The 18,949-nt window shown below is 38.7% G+C and overlaps 2 protein-coding genes across 3 annotated transcripts; one reads left to right on the top strand and one right to left on the bottom strand.

The window, feature by feature from the left end:
- Positions 1-2,654: 2,654 nt before the first annotated feature.
- On the bottom strand, positions 2,655-10,642 carry RB195_012916 (uncharacterized protein; the record flags this gene model as incomplete). Of its 2 annotated transcripts, none has more annotated exons than XM_064202513.1 (8): positions 2,655-2,821; positions 2,875-3,028; positions 3,534-3,663; positions 5,895-6,023; positions 6,702-6,856; positions 8,588-8,772; positions 10,327-10,417; positions 10,472-10,642. In XM_064202513.1, the coding sequence occupies 8 exons, from the start codon at positions 10,640-10,642 to the stop codon at positions 2,655-2,657; spliced, it is 1,182 nt and encodes a 393-aa protein (XP_064058394.1). The 2 variants fall into 2 exon arrangements, with proteins under 2 accessions (XP_064058394.1, XP_013304552.2); XM_013449098.2 differs by having other exon boundaries at positions 10,472-10,576.
- Positions 10,643-16,615: 5,973 nt separating this feature from the next.
- Positions 16,616-17,110, top strand: RB195_012915 (uncharacterized protein; the record flags this gene model as incomplete). The annotated part of the gene is made up of 1 exon (XM_064202512.1): positions 16,616-17,110. The coding sequence occupies one exon, from the start codon at positions 16,616-16,618 to the stop codon at positions 17,108-17,110; it is 495 nt and encodes a 164-aa protein (XP_064058393.1).
- Between the last annotated feature and the right edge of the window lie 1,839 nt (positions 17,111-18,949).

The raw sequence follows: 18,949 nt of genomic DNA, 5'->3' as shown, positions 1-18,949 counted from the left end.
TGAACAAATAACGGTTTTCTCATTTTTCTTTGAATAAAGGTTCTAAATGGTTTCGCATCCTTCCTATGCCTATGCTGATGGGCTAAAACAGCAAAATTTTCAAACGCAGGCGCTAACTGAAGTTGATCTACATCGACTTTTTATCCTTGAATTTTCGCGAGCGTATTCTCCTTATTTTGGGCCTTTCCAATAGACAATTCCTCCACCTCAAAAACACACACACATTATGTGCAATCCAACCCTACGTTCAACCCTCCTCCCCCCTACTTTGACAACTTGAACGCTTCCTCCATATTTGTCCTCATGTTACTACCTTTTCATGCTTTGATTCGTTTTTTTTTTCTGTTTCGTTATTTGTTTTGTCCTTATTTCATTAGTTATTTCATTAACAGCAATGTTGCATTTATGTTTTACAAATATATTTGAATCACACTATCCACTATCTACCATATTACCACGGATCAGACAAGTACGATATTTCCTAAGCGTGACGCATGAATTTTCGGTGCGGAATTATTGGTATTTCCCTGCTACTTGTTTATCAACTCTATAATACTAGTGCCTCCATCTACATCGGTTGAGCGGTGTGAGCCAGTATACCCGTTTGCCAAACGCCTGTGCTGCACCTATAACTTCCATTAGGAGGACATTTTGCTGACTGATGTGACTGGATGCCACCAAAATCTATAGCCTGAATTCACTTTAATAACTCCTGAGCTCTTAATACCTAACTTACTGGGATTTTTCATACGTTTGAGTACTGAATCGTCTTTGTGCCAGAATCGTAGCACGGGACTAATTCCTACTCATTGTATTCTGCTTACTGCTTTCCACTATGTATTTTCTGTATTTCTTGGTATTCATGCTTAACAAATCCTTTTCTCCTAAGGAAGCGTTACTAAGCTAAAGTAGCAGCAAAATGACAAGATGTTCAGTAACAGTAACACTACTAACGGATTTGGCGCAGACCTGTCTACCTGACCAGCAAGCGGGATCTGCTGCTGAACTCGAACATATCCAACAACTGTACTCAGCGACGAACCACTGTCTGAGTCCGAGATTTCCGCCTATACCCTAATGAAGAAGAATGGAGAATCTGGTGGAGACGATGGAATTAGCACAGGAATGCTGAAATCTCTTCCTACATCTGAGATTCGTGATTGTTGTGCATTATGTACGTGGTATTGGTATTCCAAACATCGCAGAGAAATAACGGACACCCAGCAGGCCCACATTCGTTCTGGCCGATCTACTATTGATTAGGTGTTGAACGTAAAAGTCTAGTCTCTGGTATATCAACCTGCTTAGGATGCTCCAATACGTTTTACTGCAATACGCGTGTTAGCCTATACAATGATTGATGGCTGATGGCCCAACCGATGTATCGAGTCAGTGTTTTTATCCTCACAGAAACGTTTGGTACGAATTTGTCGACCCTATCGAGGGATGAAAGGCCTCAAAGGTCACTTGAGCGATCTGAAACCATCGATCGTGCAGTAAAATCGGATTTCTTATCAATTCCTGTACACCCACACAGGGATTAAGCACAGAAGATGTTCTCCACACAAGGTAGCAGTTTGAGTTGATATTTAGACTCCATGTATGCACATTGCATAGGTGATGTTCCGTAGTTTGCCTGAAATCGACTCATGACTTGTGTATGTCTGTGTATCATGACACTCTGGCACTTTCATCAGGCTTTGAAGATCATGTTAGAGCTATTTTAAAAAATCTCCGAACGCATATCCAGCTGACTCTACCAGGACCCAAGAGTTCATTGCAACTTCTCCTTGTTTCTTCAGCCTTTTAATTATTCAAGGCGTCTAATTTCGATCATATTCGAGGCTGCTCTGAAGAAATAGACATCCGAATTGTCGGAACAATCACAAACCGCAAAAAAATTTTCGGATTACACATGGGTGATTTTTCTAGACTGTAAGAAGGTCCTCTTTGTACTCTCTGGATTCCTTCGTACACTCTTCTTTCTTCTTTATTTTGTTGATGCTCAGTGTGTGAATGTGATTATTGATTGATGAATGTGATTTGTGATTATTGTGATTATTGTGATTATTAGGATGATGCATAAGTAGTCTATTTTCTTAAATTTGAACATTTCAAAGTTTTAAAAAACTAAAAATTTTAAACCCACAGAAAAAAGACTTTAGCGTTTTCCAGCATGTCATTTGAAAGAGCATTTCTTTCACTGGAGGATGATGATTTAGTTTTTATATTGATTTAATTTTTAGATCAATAAATATTACGCCATCCTAACGACCACATTTCCTGTCAATAATTTGTTTTTGGTTTCCATTGCTATCTTTTCTTTTTTTTGCCATAGTTAATTTTATGTTTTGTTTGACATATGCTCTCTTACTTCTGTCTTTATGCTTTCGAGATGCTTTAACGGAAACTTTAACTTTAACATTAAAGATATATAGATCCTTCTTATTTCAGCTCATTAGTATAATACAAATCTCTATATAAATTGTGATTCTCTTTATACCACAGCAAAATTCATTAAAACGAAAGAGCAAAATTCAAGGAACTCCAATGACATTACCCGATTCTAAATGTAACATAAAATCTGTTACCACTTAAAAACATTCGAAGAGGGTGAGCAAAGAAGAGCAAACGTTTTCGATTCCCTTCCGCCATCATATAACTTTCAGGACCGTTCTAAAGACATTCTCAAGAATTTTACTCATTTCATCCGTATCGATAGCGCAAGTTCGATAGATTCGCATCAACGATTCATCACGTCCTGCCATTGCTTTTTTTGCCAACCCTTCGATAAAGTCTAATCCATCGTCCGCGTTGCTACCTGTGAACCGTGCAGTTGTTTGGAATAATTCCGCAGACAAAGGGAAATCAAACCTTTGTATTCCGGTAAATATTCTTCTAATGGGATAAGAGGTAGTTTCTCCCGAAACACATCGATTTCGTTAAGGAAAAGTAGAAGAGGTGTGTTTCCAAATTTCGGTTCATGACTGATCTTTTCCAACAGCGAGAGTGAATCTTCGAGTCGATTCTAAAGTTTCGCTATCAACACGCGGAAAAATTTTCTACTAGAGACAAAGACCGAGACAGATTTGGTTAGAAGTACAGTCCTGTTTTTATTATCCAAAGCCTAAATTTCAAGAATTTCAAAAATTTGACTAAAATTTCGAAAATTTAGAATTAGAAAAACACGGAAAGGACAGCTTTACAAGCGTCTTTCACCTAGAAATTCTCCCTTTCCCTCATTTATTTTGAAATGATACATTAAGAAATGTAGTATGGCAGCCAGACCTGGACCTGTGATCCGAAGTATTGATTTGCCCGTAAATCCTGAGGTTTTTATCGGAAGAAAATTCTTGAATGAAAAATAAAATCCCTTGGCAACGACACAATCCTTTTATGTTATTGCTAGGTACTAACTGCTATCTGCTGGTAGCCCCCAATAATCTGCTGATGTTTTTTGTACTTATTTTCTTATAAGTTCATAAAGAAGAAAGTTATATTGGGAAGGAAAGGATAGTTCAAATCAGAAATACCGCCTCAGGATCCTCTATCATTGTTTGATTGTATTCCGATATAGCAATACAGAAAAATATTGCATCAATCCCATCGTACATCATTGCCCATTTTCGTCTGTCTATCCGTTGGCCACCAATATCGAATAATCTGATGAATTTGAATTTAAAAAAGAAAATTCCAGCTTAATTCGCCATTTAATTAGCAGTGAACTTGTTTGTATTACTTTTGCCCTTTCCTGTCACTTTTTCCATCATATATTACACTTTCCTAACAATTCCTAACAAAGTATTTCCAAATAAACCATCCTAACAGATACGAGTAGAAAACGCGAATTTGTTCAAAACAAGAACAGAAAGAGAAAAACAAAACAAGAGAAGAAAAACAATAAATTGAGAAAAATATGCTAGAGCTAATTATTATACCAACGCGTTTCTTCGAGGACAAAAAAGAAAAAAAGTTGTTCTTCGTTATAAAGTTCATCCAAGTACCGTACTTGCTAGAAATCGGCAACATTTTGTGGATTAGAAAGTTATCGTGATGCTTCCTAGAAGAGATCGAACGAATTGGAAGAATTGGAAGAATCGATATCAAGATTCTTAGAGGAGTTGATAGCAACCAATGTTTAATTTTTTATTTATTTTTCTGATTTTAATTTTGTTCCACGTTTAGAAATTCAATGCTATTCACGTTTAACCAGCGGATATCCAAAACGATCTGGCTAGATTTTCAAAAAGTTTCTGTGCATCTTCCAGAAACGGCCAACGTCGTTCACGCGCTGTGCTCAGTAGAGGATTCTGTAGAAGGATTCTGTTGGCTTCCGTAAAGAAGAGGATATTCCGAGTAGCATTCGCGAAAATCGCACTCGCATCGAATCGAATTAGGCAAGATTTATTGGCAGCAAGAACAGAAAAACAAGATATTTAAAATTTAATCGTGTGTTGATGGGATGTTTTATTTTATTGATATTTTATTTATTAGTGTTGATCGAGTATAAGTCTATCCAACGCTTCGAAACAACACGAACTCAAACTAATCACTGAACAGCACTCGCGTCGAATCATGTCCTGTTCCATACCAGACTTTTGGAAACTTATCTCAAGTGTGTCAATCAAAGACTCCAGGATTTTTTTTTCAACCAAAAGATCGGCCATCACAGGAACGGGGTTAGACGGTTATAGCGATATATGGAAATTTTTTTTTAGGATTTCAGCCAAATCTTCCTGAACATCCACTGGTCAAACGTGGATTGCTCTCAACTTCACCGAGAAGTCTTGATAACGACTCTTTCAATGGTTTTCTTTGTTCGACCATTTCCATTTCCAGGAATAATAACAATAACTTTTTGATTCTCGAAATGTTGTCAAATTCGAGTAAGTACAGTATTTAGATGAACATTAGAACCTAGAATTATTATTTTTTTCTTTTTTGTTCTCGAAGAAACGTTTTTGTAATTAGCTCTAGCATATTTAGAAAAATTTCCTATTATAACAATTATGAAAACGAAGGAATTTTCTCGACAAAAGGTACAACATGATTTTTAAAAAAGGCAACAAGAGGATAAAAAAACAACATAAAGAGCACAAATACCGGAAAGTTGGTGAACTTTCGCCTGCCTTATTTTCAATAAATCAGAAGTTACAGATATTTTTTCTGCAGTTTTTGCCTTTTTCGAAAGAAATCGCTTTTCTTGCATCACCCGTCGACTATACGTAGAAGGTGTAATCAAAAGAAAATGAAAAATTGAAGTAAAAACTGGGAGAGGAAAAAAATTGCTAAGCTTTTTCCCGTTACTGCACGAATGACGTGTCAATTTCAAAAGCGTACTCTACTACGACCTTATTACTAATTACTCATTTCACGATTACTTACTAGAATTGATATTTAAGACTATAGAATTAACTGCCATTTTTGTACTAGTACAATTTCTCATTACAAGGTAAGGTTAGTTCAGATCCGAAAAAAATGTGATTTCAATGTTAAAAAAAAACACTTCAAAGACAAAAAAAAGAGCAAACTCTTAGAAGATTTACGATTTGGACGATTATCCCATAAGTAAAGTAAAGAATAAAGTAAAATATACAATTCTATATTTAGAGAATTCATAGAATTCCTATCGAACTTCATTTTAAGGAGCCGTTCACCACTTACTACACATGAAATCTTAGTTTTTTTTACTTGCTGGGACCTCACAGCATGTTAATCTTTTAATTATACTTTAATTAAGTTTCTTCAATTTTTTGCGGTTTTTTTTGACGTTATTTTAACTGAATAACTAACAAATGTAGAGCGAAAAAAGTATAAATATATACGTAACATATATGTATTATATAAAGCAAAATATATAATATAAAATATAAAAGTGAAGTAAAAAAACTCACTGAAATACCCTGTTCTCAACGGAAAAAATCACATTTTGTACTCCAACAGTTGGCACGTAGCTCATTATCAAGTCACGAGGACATGGCGTGAAATCCAGTCGGTTAATACTGGAGAGATTTTCCAAGAAACTGAAAACGGCAAATCTAGTACAGAATTCTTTTTTTAATCTTTTGGCCAAGCTTTTTTGTCATATTGTGCTCAAGGAATATTTAAAAGACGATATTTTTGTGAGGAATAAAATTGTGAGAAGGGCGCATATGCGGGGATTTTTAAATCCTTTATTAGCTTTTCACGAGAAAAAGAAACTACGAGCTACGAGGAGAAATTCCACTTGCTTACACTCAAATTTGATTTTATCGATCTTAGCGAGGTGAAAAATCCGAGACGTACGCCGTCGACCCTAGAGTTATGGCCTCTGATTTCTTTCGAAAGAATTTCGTGTCACCCGCTACGTACACCTCAAGAATGCAACGAAATTCGAGAAGAATCGTGTTCAGCGTCACAATAGCTTGCTGCGTGGAAAGAGTAACCGTAGCTCACTCGCTGGATTTTTTTTTTGAAAAGGAACTTTTCTGAATACTTTTTATTTCAGTCTTCAAAAGCGCTTCGCTGATTGGGCCTAATTAGCTTCAAAATTTCTTCAAATTTTGAATTTTCTCGTTTTTTCCTCCTTAATTTGTTATTTACAACTAATGCACTTTCTTATGACATCAACACTGCTAAAGGAGAACATTTCTGATGACAACAGCATCATTAAACGCTGTATAACTCATTCTCAGTTAGTAAGAATTAAAAAAAAAGCTCACTATTTAGAACTGTCGTTCAAATTGATCTCACTCCTCCTTTCGTAGAGTTTCTGAACGGCTCCATCTTTCCAAACTCGTTGGATAGCGTCCGCAATATCCATAGTGAAACACGAAAATTGTGTTTCCTCTTCTGCCATGATCTTTTCCGCATAACGCTTAATTAAACACGTTGTCGCTAAAGTACGTCACTGATAAAATATCGGGACTGAAGAGAAAAAGAAAACGGCGATGGAACTTTTTTTTTTGTCGAGTTTTTATAGGAAAGAAATGAAAGAAATAGATGTGTACGCGTACTAGAAATGGCCGCACAGCCTTTGCTTACACTGCTTTAACAAAGGTGAACAGCCTTAGGTATGCGATTAGAGCCCTAATGTCCTAAAGGGAACTAAAGAGAAGAATTGAAGAAGCGCAATCACTATGTTCCCTGTTCCACTATGAAATTATAGGTTTCTTCAACCATGTACGGTGGAGTTATCAGAAAAAAGGAGGAACTCGAAGAATTGAAACGAGTATTTTTTGCAAAACAACGAATCTTCAGATTTTAGTCGTTCCTTTTTTACCGAGGCAAACCAAATCTCAGGAAGAATTTACTCTCACATACGGAATGAGTTATTTATTCGATGCAGACTACAAAATACGTCCTTGTGGCGACATCAATTTTCTAAGTGCGTTAGGAAGTTAATGCTCAAAAGGTGGTATTATAATTTTTGTTGATGTTGTAGCCGGAGCAGAGGATAGATGAACAGATACCAACCATGAACAATGAATAGAATTATATTTTGACATATTTGCATACATACGTCTTTCCCTATTGAGCCATACATACACAATCCCCCTTGCCTATTAAGTTTAACGCTCGAACCATGTTCGCTTTATTTAACGATCCCGTGTACAGCGTTCTAAAAATCAATACAACATGTCCGCTTTGTTTGAAATTTTCCTTGAGCCACTCTCGTGCAGCACTTAACGCCATCACCCCACGAAACCGAGGCGGTTCGGATTTCAAGTTGAGTATTCTTATGCGGGATAGTAGATTATGGAGAGGGGAGTGATTCCGTCCATTTCTTCCTAATTGCCGTAAAAACAGCCTGGAAGATGCGGCGCCGCACAAGGCTGGAGCGCTCCAATCGAACTCGTTGTGGAAAATAGCGCGCCGGAGCGCTCGAAGCCGTATGTTCCGGGCCGTTTTTTACAGCAATTAGCAAGAAATGGACGAAATCACCCTACTCTCGATAATCTACGATTCTGTATACGAATACTACACCTCAAATCCGTACCACCTCAGATTCGTGGTATGATGCCTTTAATAGCAATGTGAGCATTTGCGTTCTTAAGTTGAGCCGGACAAGAGGTTATTATAGTCCCTTATTTTTGGCTACCAAGGACCACTATCTAACGCCGGCAAGAAAGTCCTTCGATGCTAAGGCTCTGAAGAAGAAGAGCTCGCAGAGAGCAGTCATTCGGGGTATAGGATTGGCAAAGTTCCGACGCGCGTAGCGAATTCCCTTTCCCACCTCTGCAGCTTCAGCCTGCACTTCTGCTCTTCTCTCTTTGGGGTATTCTTTTATCGCTTCTCTGCAAAGCCTTAGCCAAGAATTAAAGCTTACAACAACCTTGCGTCCGGCTCTACTTAAAAAGGCAAATACTAAATCATCATCACGCCGAGGATTATCGAAAGTCGTACGTGGAGCAATGTGAGCACTTGTAGTTACCAATGCATAATGCATTTGCCAGAACAGTGGAACTGGTGCTTGTAGAAAAAAGAAGTCACGAGAGAGACCTGTCATCTAAGTATCTAAGTAACTCACCATTGTGGCCTTGAACATTTTTTAATTTTTCAAATATCACTATTAACAATGGGAAATAATCAAAAAGAAAAGACTTACAGCTGTATCAGGATTTTCATATGCTGTATCGGTGTCCTTCATACGTTGAATGAGTTTGCGTATAGATATTAATATATTATTATATATAAAAGCTTTCCTATGCATAAACTCAGTTTCAGAATAATTTTGTTTGTATAGTAGTCGAATCTGTTCAAGTAGTGTCGTTTTTCCAGATTCAGCAGCTCCTTAAGCAAAGTACTCACAAATGAATTTCAGGATCTTCGAAAACATTGATCAGAAATAAGTTCAAATCAGATGTGGGATTGTAATCCATAGTGTGAACTCAGGGTTTCAGGCGCTTCATATTTCCCATGATTCCACAGAAGTTGAAGTGTTTTCAGAAGTGTAACTGCGGTATTCTTGTGTAGATAATCTACAGTACCGGTACAAGGAGGTACATACAGTATAAAGATGAAACTCTATTGTACCTTAGAAATATTGTGCTGAGGCAATATAATATTATAGGAAAGACTCGACAAATCCTCGTTATCTACCGTTCTCATCACGTATTCCGGTATTCAAAGATATATATATATATATATATATTATTACTCAGGTTGGATTGGTTACTCAGGTTTGAGGTTTATCCGCGTGGTATTTCGGATACAGTGTTCGAGTACATACAGTTGATGTAGTGCACTTATTGTAAAGGCAAATATCACGAAATAGACGTGGCAAGGAAAGCCCAGTGCAAACGTAGTGTTCGGGCCTCCGTAATCCAGTTAAAAACGGCGTGGGAACCGTTTTAGTTCTTACTAGGTGCGTTAGAACGCACACTTGTGCACGTTTCGGTTCCCTCAGCGGCCTACTCATGGGTTTTATTTGAACAGGCTGAAAAGGAGAGTTCATCAATCTTCGATCGCTTGCTCGTGGACGCGGCGCGTGCACAAGGGTGGCGCGCTGCAACTGATTTCGTAGGAATTAATTAATTAATTAATGATTAAATTTTAATTTTTAATGACTTAGATTTCCTTTTTCAAGTGACTTGGACGCAATTAGCTTTTTTAAAAAAAAGGCGGACTATGCGCTTAAAACAACCGTTGGACCAGAGCCGTGAGCACGGGTTCCCCGCGATAATTAGCGCACTACAGGAAGACCGCCGACCCCGAGGTAGTTTTCTTTACGTCAAAACCTTAAAAAAATATACCTTCGTGTCCCACGCACTCTGACACGCGATCGGGACTAATGGAAGAATTACTGGCGCCCACTCGACCAGTTCGAATATCAACGGGAGTCAAGGTGATCAAGGTGATCAATGATTTGGAGTAATTCGTAGGGATTAATGCTGTTTTCCACGCCGTTTTTTTTACAATGTTTTCTCATGAATGTCCCCAGGAAAAATTCTAAGACCGTCACTCTTGCATGCCCGTGTATTTACACAATCTCTGTCTGTCCTTTTACACGCGCATACGGAGAAAAAGACATCAACGTCCATCGTGTCTATTCATATAAACTAGTACAACCCTATAGAAACCACTGGGATTTCCTCAATGGGTATGGATGAGAATTTTTGGAGCATTCTTACACTTCTTGGACTTGTTATGATAACAATGACAGAAAATGTACGCACGGTTCAAATCTTCGGATGTTTCCGAAGGCATAAAATACTTCAATCTGTGATAGTTTTACTCTTATCGCAACACCAAGAAGGTAGAGAAAACGGATCAGGTTTGTTCCAGAAAAAAAAATGGGATTCATTAGATGTTCCTGTTCTTAAGTGGACTGCCTTAGAAACATACCTAGAAGTAACAATCGTATAATCATGTAGTTTGCATTCAACTCGTCCATAGTTGTCGCAACGACTCCGTTCTCCTCTTTACTTTCTACTGCCTGAAAGTTTTAATATCTGTAACGAGCAGGATAACGGTAGAATAATTGACCTACCGCGGTCGTGACAACCTGGGGCGGAATGGGTTGATGTGGAGCATCAGTTTCATTTTTTTGTGGTGCAGCCACTATTTCTTCTTGTCTCGATAGTCCACATCCCATTTCATAGGATACAGTTGGAAAATTGTCCTTTTTGTTAAAACTATTTGAGAGGAACGCTTCTAACATATGAAACAGAGCTTTCGAGTAGCCTAGCGATTATCTATTTATTTATTTATTACGCTCAAATGCGTGCCAAGAAAAAAAGGCAGGAAGAATATAAATAAACAATAGAAAATCCAACAACAAAAATAGTAGAGAATGAGAATGAGCAGGGCTTAGTCACGCGAACGGTAACGGCAAAGGACGACTTAGTAATTAAAAAAAAGAATAAACTCAAAGGAGTAGCTGTTAAGACCATTGGAAAATGCAAAAGTGTAAGTAGGCTATAAAAATTAGTACTAAACATGTTATCTGCAGTGTATACAATTATCAGAGGGGCCGCATGCACAATTCAGATTGCTACCCGCTCGCAATGGTTCTGGTTATACTGAATACAACCAGACATTTCAGTATGCGCCTTGGGAGCGTACGAGCTATATAACTTGCACAGTTACATACCATGACAGCGGAATACACCAAGATATTGCAAAAAGGTGTTGTTGTCCTGCAGACTGCCATGCACAACCCGAATGGATCATATACCTAAAGGAAGCGTGGAATCCTTGGTAACAACTCTCCATTTCGTTACTCTGAGTTGGCGGACATTGTCGACCTGAGGTACTCGGATCACTCAGCATCGACAAGGTGTGTTCACACGAGACCCCATGTCTCGCAGAGTATCAAAAATTGATGAATGGATGGACTCTATGTGACTTTTTGAGATATATCAAGGTCAGGCAGAGCAGTGTCCAAGGACGACAGGCCTCGGCGAAGATGCAGGAAACCATGTCAAGTCAGGCAATAATACCATGTATACCATCTATTAAAGGCATCACCCCACGAATCTGAGGTGGTACGGATTTCAGGTGAAGTATTCGGAAACGGGACAGTAGATTATGGAGGGGGGGGGGGGTGATTTCGTCCATTTCTTCCTAATTCCCGTAAAAAACAGCCCGGATGATGCGGCGCGTGCACAAGGCTGGCGCGCTCCAGTCGAACTCCTTGTGGAAAATATTGGGCCAGAATGCCCAAAGCCGTATCTTCCGGGCCGTTTTCTACGGCAATTAGGAAGAAATTGACAGAATCACCTTTCTCTCAATAATCTACGATCCCGGGTACGAATACTCCACCGGAAATCCGTACGACTCCATGATGCCTTTAATGCAAAATTAGCAGAATAGATGTCTTCATCTGCGAGGTGTCTTTAATTGCCACACTCCTATACCGCAAAGTAAGGGTACAAAAGACTACGAACCCTCGTTGAGTTTCCCCTACGCATAATGCATCCACTTTTTTTTATCAGGTATTGAAAACCACAACAAAATAGGAGACTTGAAATAAGATAGGAATGCAACACACACTGGAAAGTTGGTAGCGAACAGTAAATGCAAGAAAACACTGGTGCAAGAAAGAATGGGTTCAGGAGTACAGTTAGGAAAAATTCTGGAAGCAACCAAGGAAAGACCAGTCTGGAGACCAGTTTGGCGCAGTCGGTTAGAGGTTGGCTGTAGTTGCACGGTCGATGGGTCGAGACCGCTTCAAACCGTCGATGATTCCAGACCGCAAATCAAGCCTTTCATCTCTCTGTGGTCGATAAATTGGTACAGGATTCGTCAGGGAGGACAAAAACACTGACTTGTTCATCGGCTGGGCCCCTAAGTCATTGTTTAGTCCCACAGGCGTTCCAAAAAAATCAATTATAACGAATTGCTAAAACGCGTCGGCACATCCAAAGTGATTGGTACGCTAGTGACTTTATTCCCTTATCCACTAAAGAGTCGAAAGGGTTTTGCTTAAGGGTTCGAAACAAGTGGTAATCTGTTGAAGCGAGGTGTGGGGAATAGGGAGGATAAGGGACCAACCTCCGTATTCTAGTCCCGGAGAATTGTCCTCTCCCAGAAAGATGGAACGCTGATGTCGTGGACATCAATGGTGAATACATTGACGGATGATCATCAATGTCAGATCAATAAATTATAAAATTGTAAGAGATATGTGTGTGAATAAAGAAAGGATAAAGTTTCTGGCGTTAATCAATCCGCTTGGAATGCGCCCCCACGTTCACTTCAATTCAGAATCGTTTGAGGTTCACGAACGTCTAACTGGCCTACACAATGACTTGCCGTGGCCAGCCGATGTGTCAAGTCAGTGTTTTTATTCCCTCCCGGACAAGTCTGGTACCAATTTATCGACCCCGGAGGGATAAAAGGCTTGGTGAGCACTAGGGTGGATTGGAACCTCCGAACGATCGCGTAGAAAACGGAACCTCTTACCGACTGCGTTGCACCCGCCGCTAACATATGCGTATCTAGAAAAAAAGTACCTAACCATATATATTACCGAAGCTTTTCACGGCTACATTACTGTACATATTGAAAGCACTTGCTCAAAGAAAATGACAGGGTTTGATTTAGAAAAAAAATCCTCTTAAACTTTTTCTCCGCATACGACATCCATCACTCCGTCTTCGTCATCTAGCAATAGACCAGAAACGATGCTCATAGAATTAAAAGAAGCGGAGAAGAGAGTAGGACTGCAAACAAAAAAGGAAGAATGATGCAGTTTATGAAGAAATCTACTGCAAGAAAGGAGAGATGCATGAAAACCTTCACGGGCAAGGTTTTGTCTTTTTCCAAAAGTGCGAAGAACGTTCTGAAAAACGAACACTGAAAACTTGTAGATATCTCTGTGTTGGAAAAATTTTGTAAATCTTGCTGTTGTTGCTGCGCCAATCTTCCAGAGAGGCATTTCTCGATTACGAAGGAGCAGGAATAATTTGGTTTTTTTTTTCAGATATTGTGCTAAAAATAAGCTTCAGGTTGCGGAATACAAATCAATAAGAACGACACTCTCACGCAATTATTATATTATTATTATATTCGTATTCAGCGGTACGCAGAAACACCTGTAAGCGAATTTCTTCTTCGTCTAGACTAAATGTCCGATTCCCTAGATGTTTGTGTGTAACGCCTCGTCAAAATTGATCTGTTCGCTGGGATAAATACTAGATTAAGTAAGTAATGTTTTTTTTTAATTTTAAGTCGCACACTGAAAAGAAAGAGTTTAACGTTATGTAGCACGTTATTCGAAAGAAAATCTCCTTTTCTATAGGACAGTGTATTTTTGGTTTTTTGATTTAATTCCTGTTAATTTTTAGATCACTGTTAAATATGAACATAAATACATTACATATATGTGACATACACGGATACATACGTATGTATATACTGAACATATGCGCATACATATATACGTGCTTATACACATGAAATATACGTCTCCAATTATTTTTCTTCTACATGAACTGGTGCACTTTATGGTTCATGGAAGAAATAAATGGATAAATACATATCCTTTTATTAATATTAATATTGCTTCATTGCATAATACAGGGTAATAGTATATAATATATAAATATCTAATATAGGAATATATAAAGATATGAATTTTATGCATTTTTTGGGAAACTTAAAAATGACTGTCGCAGTAAAAAAGAAAATAAAGTAACTTTTGCAGCAAAAAGTAAAAGAATTTAACTTTTGCATGATATGTAACTGTCCGGAAACATAACTCGATGAAACTTGAGCCATACATAGAACAGAGCTGTTACAGTATAATACTACTGTAGTACAGTCATTTTCATCAAGTTGTTAATATGTTATGGATGTTACTTTATCTATGTTCATCCTTAAGTTTTTCACAAGAACGTATATTGGACGACAAACGCTTGATCGAATAATACTGGCGTAGTTCCTCCTTCCTTTTTCTCACGCCCGCGTATTCTCATAGTTCGAGAAATTTCTTTCGTGTAATCATGGAAGAAAGCATACAAAACACATTTTTCTACAGACTGATCATACAACAATAGAACCGTGGACAAGCTCAATGTTTAAGGAAGAACCTACAGGAAGGAAGAGAAAGGAAAGGAAAAATTAAGGAAGAGAAAATAAAATGAATCAGCTAAATTCTACTTAGTTTACTTGTCAAACTAGGGATACAGAAGCAAGAAGCAGTCCGTTGGAATCGATTTCAATTACCAAAGAAGGCAGGAGCAGGCAAGAAATACGTTATGAGAGGAAGGCGGGCATAGTTGCGGAGAGCAGGTGTGGTGGTGGCAGCCACTCGCACACCATGCCAACAAGCGCTATGTCTTAAGAATGACGTCAACCTAACAACGTCTAGCGAATGTGTTTTTTTTTTTCAAAGCAGATAACTTGGATTTTTTTCCTGAGAAAAAATGGTCACAAATTATGATCGTTTTCTAATGCATTCCATGGACATCAACGGAATCAGAACAGTTTTTTCTTTTTTTTTTGGAATGAAAACGCTTCGTAAGGACACAGGATGAAGCTGTTTTTAAATGGTTTGAACCATGATGAAAAGTGTTCTAAACAACATTAAAAACAACTTAAACGTTAAATAAACAACAACATTAAGTAAACAATAACATTAAGTGAACAACTTTACATTTTTCCCCCGTTTTTCTAAGAACATCACGAAAATAACAAAAATCTAGTCCTTGGTCCATTTTGTGACGCGAATTTTTCACCTGAATTGTGGGCAAATCGTTAATTTCACACCTATAACTCAATCTAACAATTTCCGAGCGTTTTTCTGGTTGCGGTCTTGATTACTCTGGCGGCTCCCCGTGAAATCGAGTCAAAAGACAATAACAATGAATAATTTTTTCTCTCTTCCATTGTTTCACCACATCTCTTCAAGGTCTACCTTTAATCTTTTTCGGAAACTTTTTTTTTGAAAACATTTGTCGGAAAAAAAGTATAAAGAAGTCGAAATACGAATAAAAATTTAATTATTAAAACATCGTTACAGCATCCGGAACTCCTAAAAAAAAACGGCTCAAAAATAGCATAATTATTAGTTTGATGTATAAGTAATGGCGTTTTTTTCTAAAATTTAAACTCGCACACAGAATAAAAGGAGTTTAGCGATGTTTAACATGTTATTTGAAAGAGCATTTCTTTCCCTGATAGATGGCTTTCTTAAATTTTCTCATGCTGATTTAATTCTTCAGATTTTGTCACGTTTTAGACCAATATAACAGAAATGAGTTGTTTGGTGCCCTAATAATTCGTATTCCATCAGAACGCTAAGTTTAACCCATTGACGACGGTGCGCTTTTTTTTGCGTATCTGACGCCATTCAACGTTAACGAGCTATAATATTGAACAAGGAAATAGTAATAAATAACGAAAAAAAAAACTCGATAAATACATAAAACGCTAAATAAGTAGGGAAAAAGAAAGCGAAAAATAACCGTTGAAATGGTGTGCGGCTCAGTGGTGAGCCGCGCTGTCGTCAAAGGACTAAAGGCAGCGTACCACGAATCTGACATAGTGAGGGAAACTGCTGGAAAGCTAGAGATAGGGTTCCGGATTGCAGGATTAGGGGTGGTTTCCCTCATCATTACCTGGTCGTCGTAAGGAAGGGCCTGGAAGACTCCGTTTTTCACGACAATTTCAGTTGCAACGCACCACCCTTGAATACGCGTCGCATCCAGGTGCACAGCGGTCGAAAGCCAGTGAGATCTCCTCGACGTTCTGGTCCCTCCAACCGCCTATTCGAGTGAAAACAACGAATAGGTTGCTGAGGGGCCAGAACGTATACATAGAGAACCGTTCTAACGTTCCTCGTTTGAGTTAAGGCGTTTCCCACGCTGTTTTTTTTAGGATGATTACGGAGAGGTTAGTGGAACCGCCCTGATCCCACACTCTGCAGCTCCATCTCTAGCTTTTTCCGCAGATTCTCACACCACGGTTCGTGGAATGCTGCCTTTAATAGCAAGCTGGATATGACTCGACTGTTGGCCTGCTCGACTTCATTTCAAATTATTGCTTTTAAGAAAACACTTTTGTTTACGAGTACAGATAAAAAAAGCGGAGAAATTAAATTAGTTAATACCAATTGATGAATTAATATTAATACCAATGCAATCAATAGTGTAACTTGCATATAATTTAAAATAGGGTGGGCATAGTGATGCGCTTTAACGACAGCCGTTGGACCAAAGCCGTGAGCGACTGCGTTCCACGCGATATTAAGTGCACTACAGGAAGACCGCCGACCCGATGGTTCAGACTTCTTCACAAAATCCTTCAAAAAAGTTCGATACTCTTCGTCATTTGTCCCACGCAAAAGGAGGAACCACTGGCCAACTCTGGTATACGATCGGGACAAATGGAAGGATTACTGGCACCCGCTCGACCAGTTCGAAGAAGAATAAGAGGCAAGGTGATCAAGATGATGAATTATAGTGAATTAAAGGCAACCCACAAAGCTATCACTGGGCAAAATTGTTTCTTCATCATGGATTGTCGATTTGGAGTAGAGGGGATTCCGTCCATTTACTTCCTAGAATGTCGTCAAATCGTAAACGCACGAATGGGTTTTAAGGCTACTCGGCAAGGACGGAAACTCTCCCGTGGGTTCGAAATGGAGCGCAAGCCAGGCTTGATCCTGACACAGTTACAATAGCAATCTTCCGGGCCGTTTTTTAATCTTACCAGTTATTAATATCTGCTGTCGTGCAGGGGCAGTGCAGGTAGGAACAGATCAGAGCTCGTGGGGTGATGCCTTTAAATCAAGCAAATGCGATCACTGGGTAAACTTTTTCTCCATCATTTGACTTTTTTCACTAACATATACGCATAGACACTTGTCAAATCGTAACGCAGGTATCCTAAGGCTACTCGGAAAGGACGTAAAGCCTGCATAGTAGCAATCTGGCTGATTAAGTGTAGGTTGACCTCGACACAATTACATAAGAGCTTTCTCCTAAAAAGGAACTAAGCTCGATACCTGAAATTATTGATATCTGCTGTCGTGTAGGAGCAGTGCAGGTAGGAACCGATCAGAGCTCGTTTATGTGAAGAGCTGTAATTCTCATGGAATGTGTTTCTCTCTGCACTTGAACATCTATACGTATTTTACGTAGTGGAAATCTTTACGAAAACTTCCTGAAAAGGTTCCAGATTCAAGGTTTAGGAGAAGCCAATTGTTTCCCATTCACTGCGCACGATGCCGTAACCTGTGGCATCGTATGCAGTGAATAGAAGCCGAAAGCTAAAATTTGGAGATGAAGGTAGTCCTTGAACCTTCTTCCCAGGAAGTTTTTAGTCGTATCAGTAGATTAGTATGATGTAGAAGTTCCTTTCGAAAGTCCATAATTTTTCACGGTAGGAAAATGTTTCCGGCATCGTATCCTCTCAGCTATTATTGAAAATATGATCCGTACTACTTGTAGTGCTTTACGTTACGACCGACGTGAATTCAAGCGGGTGTAGTGCAGTCGATAAGAAGTTCGACTGTGACTGAACGATCGATGGATGGTTCAAAACCGCCCTAGAGCCAACCAAGCCCATCATTACTCCGAGATCGCCGAAATGGTACCAAACTTGTCTAGGTGGATAGAAACACTAGGCTAGCACCCACAAGTCATTGTAGGGCTGCACTCGCGTTCCTAATCCTCCAAGCGATTCCGAATTGAAGTTGCGACACACAGACAGGTCCTTATAGGGGCTGATGAGAACCGTGTACCTTATCCTTCATCCACGCCTGAATTTCTACTATATTCTGCGCACCCACAGAGTCCCAGATGAGCTTACGTTTTCGCAAACACTAGTAATGATCGTGAAAAGACTCTTTAAAGAAACGTAACATCAATTCTGTTAACTTTTATTTATTGTTTTTTTTGTTGTTTTTTATTTTATTTAGTCATTATTTCCTTTTAATTTTCATTTTTTTAACCTTTCTATTTCGTTTTTCTTTGTCATCTTTTGCGATTTTTCAGCACGGTGCACTTAGAGTTAGGTTTCAATAATTACTGAGTTCTCATTCTATCACGATAAAGGAACGATAATTAACTTATCTATTCACATAAACTAGTGTTACAGTAGAAAAACTGTATTACCAATAAATCAAATAAACACTTTCACATCTAATTTTTTTTTCTGGCAAGAGAAACTGAGTCAATCCAGTTCGGCACTTCCTTCGCGACGAATTAATCAATCTTTTGCCTCGCACAAAACGTACTTTTACAGATCTGTTCTTCAAATCCAGAACTCTTCGCTCAAGTGAATCTCTACCGGACCTTCGATGAACAACTCAACCCAAGGCGAGATTAACTCTGTAAGAACACGGAGCGAGTCTGTTAGTGGGACCTCAAATAAGAGTAGTTTAGCAACTTTCGTGACCCTTAGACCATTAAGCACTATTAAGCACACGGATCGAGAAAACTGAATGGATTTAGAGCTTTAAATTAAGGGAATTTTTGCGCAAAAATAACTTGAAACAAAGAAAAAATCAAGCTAACAG

Source organism: Necator americanus, chromosome V (assembly GCF_031761385.1).
Source record: "Necator americanus strain Aroian chromosome V, whole genome shotgun sequence".
Taxonomy (NCBI): Eukaryota; Metazoa; Nematoda; class Chromadorea; order Rhabditida; family Ancylostomatidae; genus Necator; species Necator americanus.
This window is presented reverse-complemented; position numbering and strand designations above follow the sequence as displayed.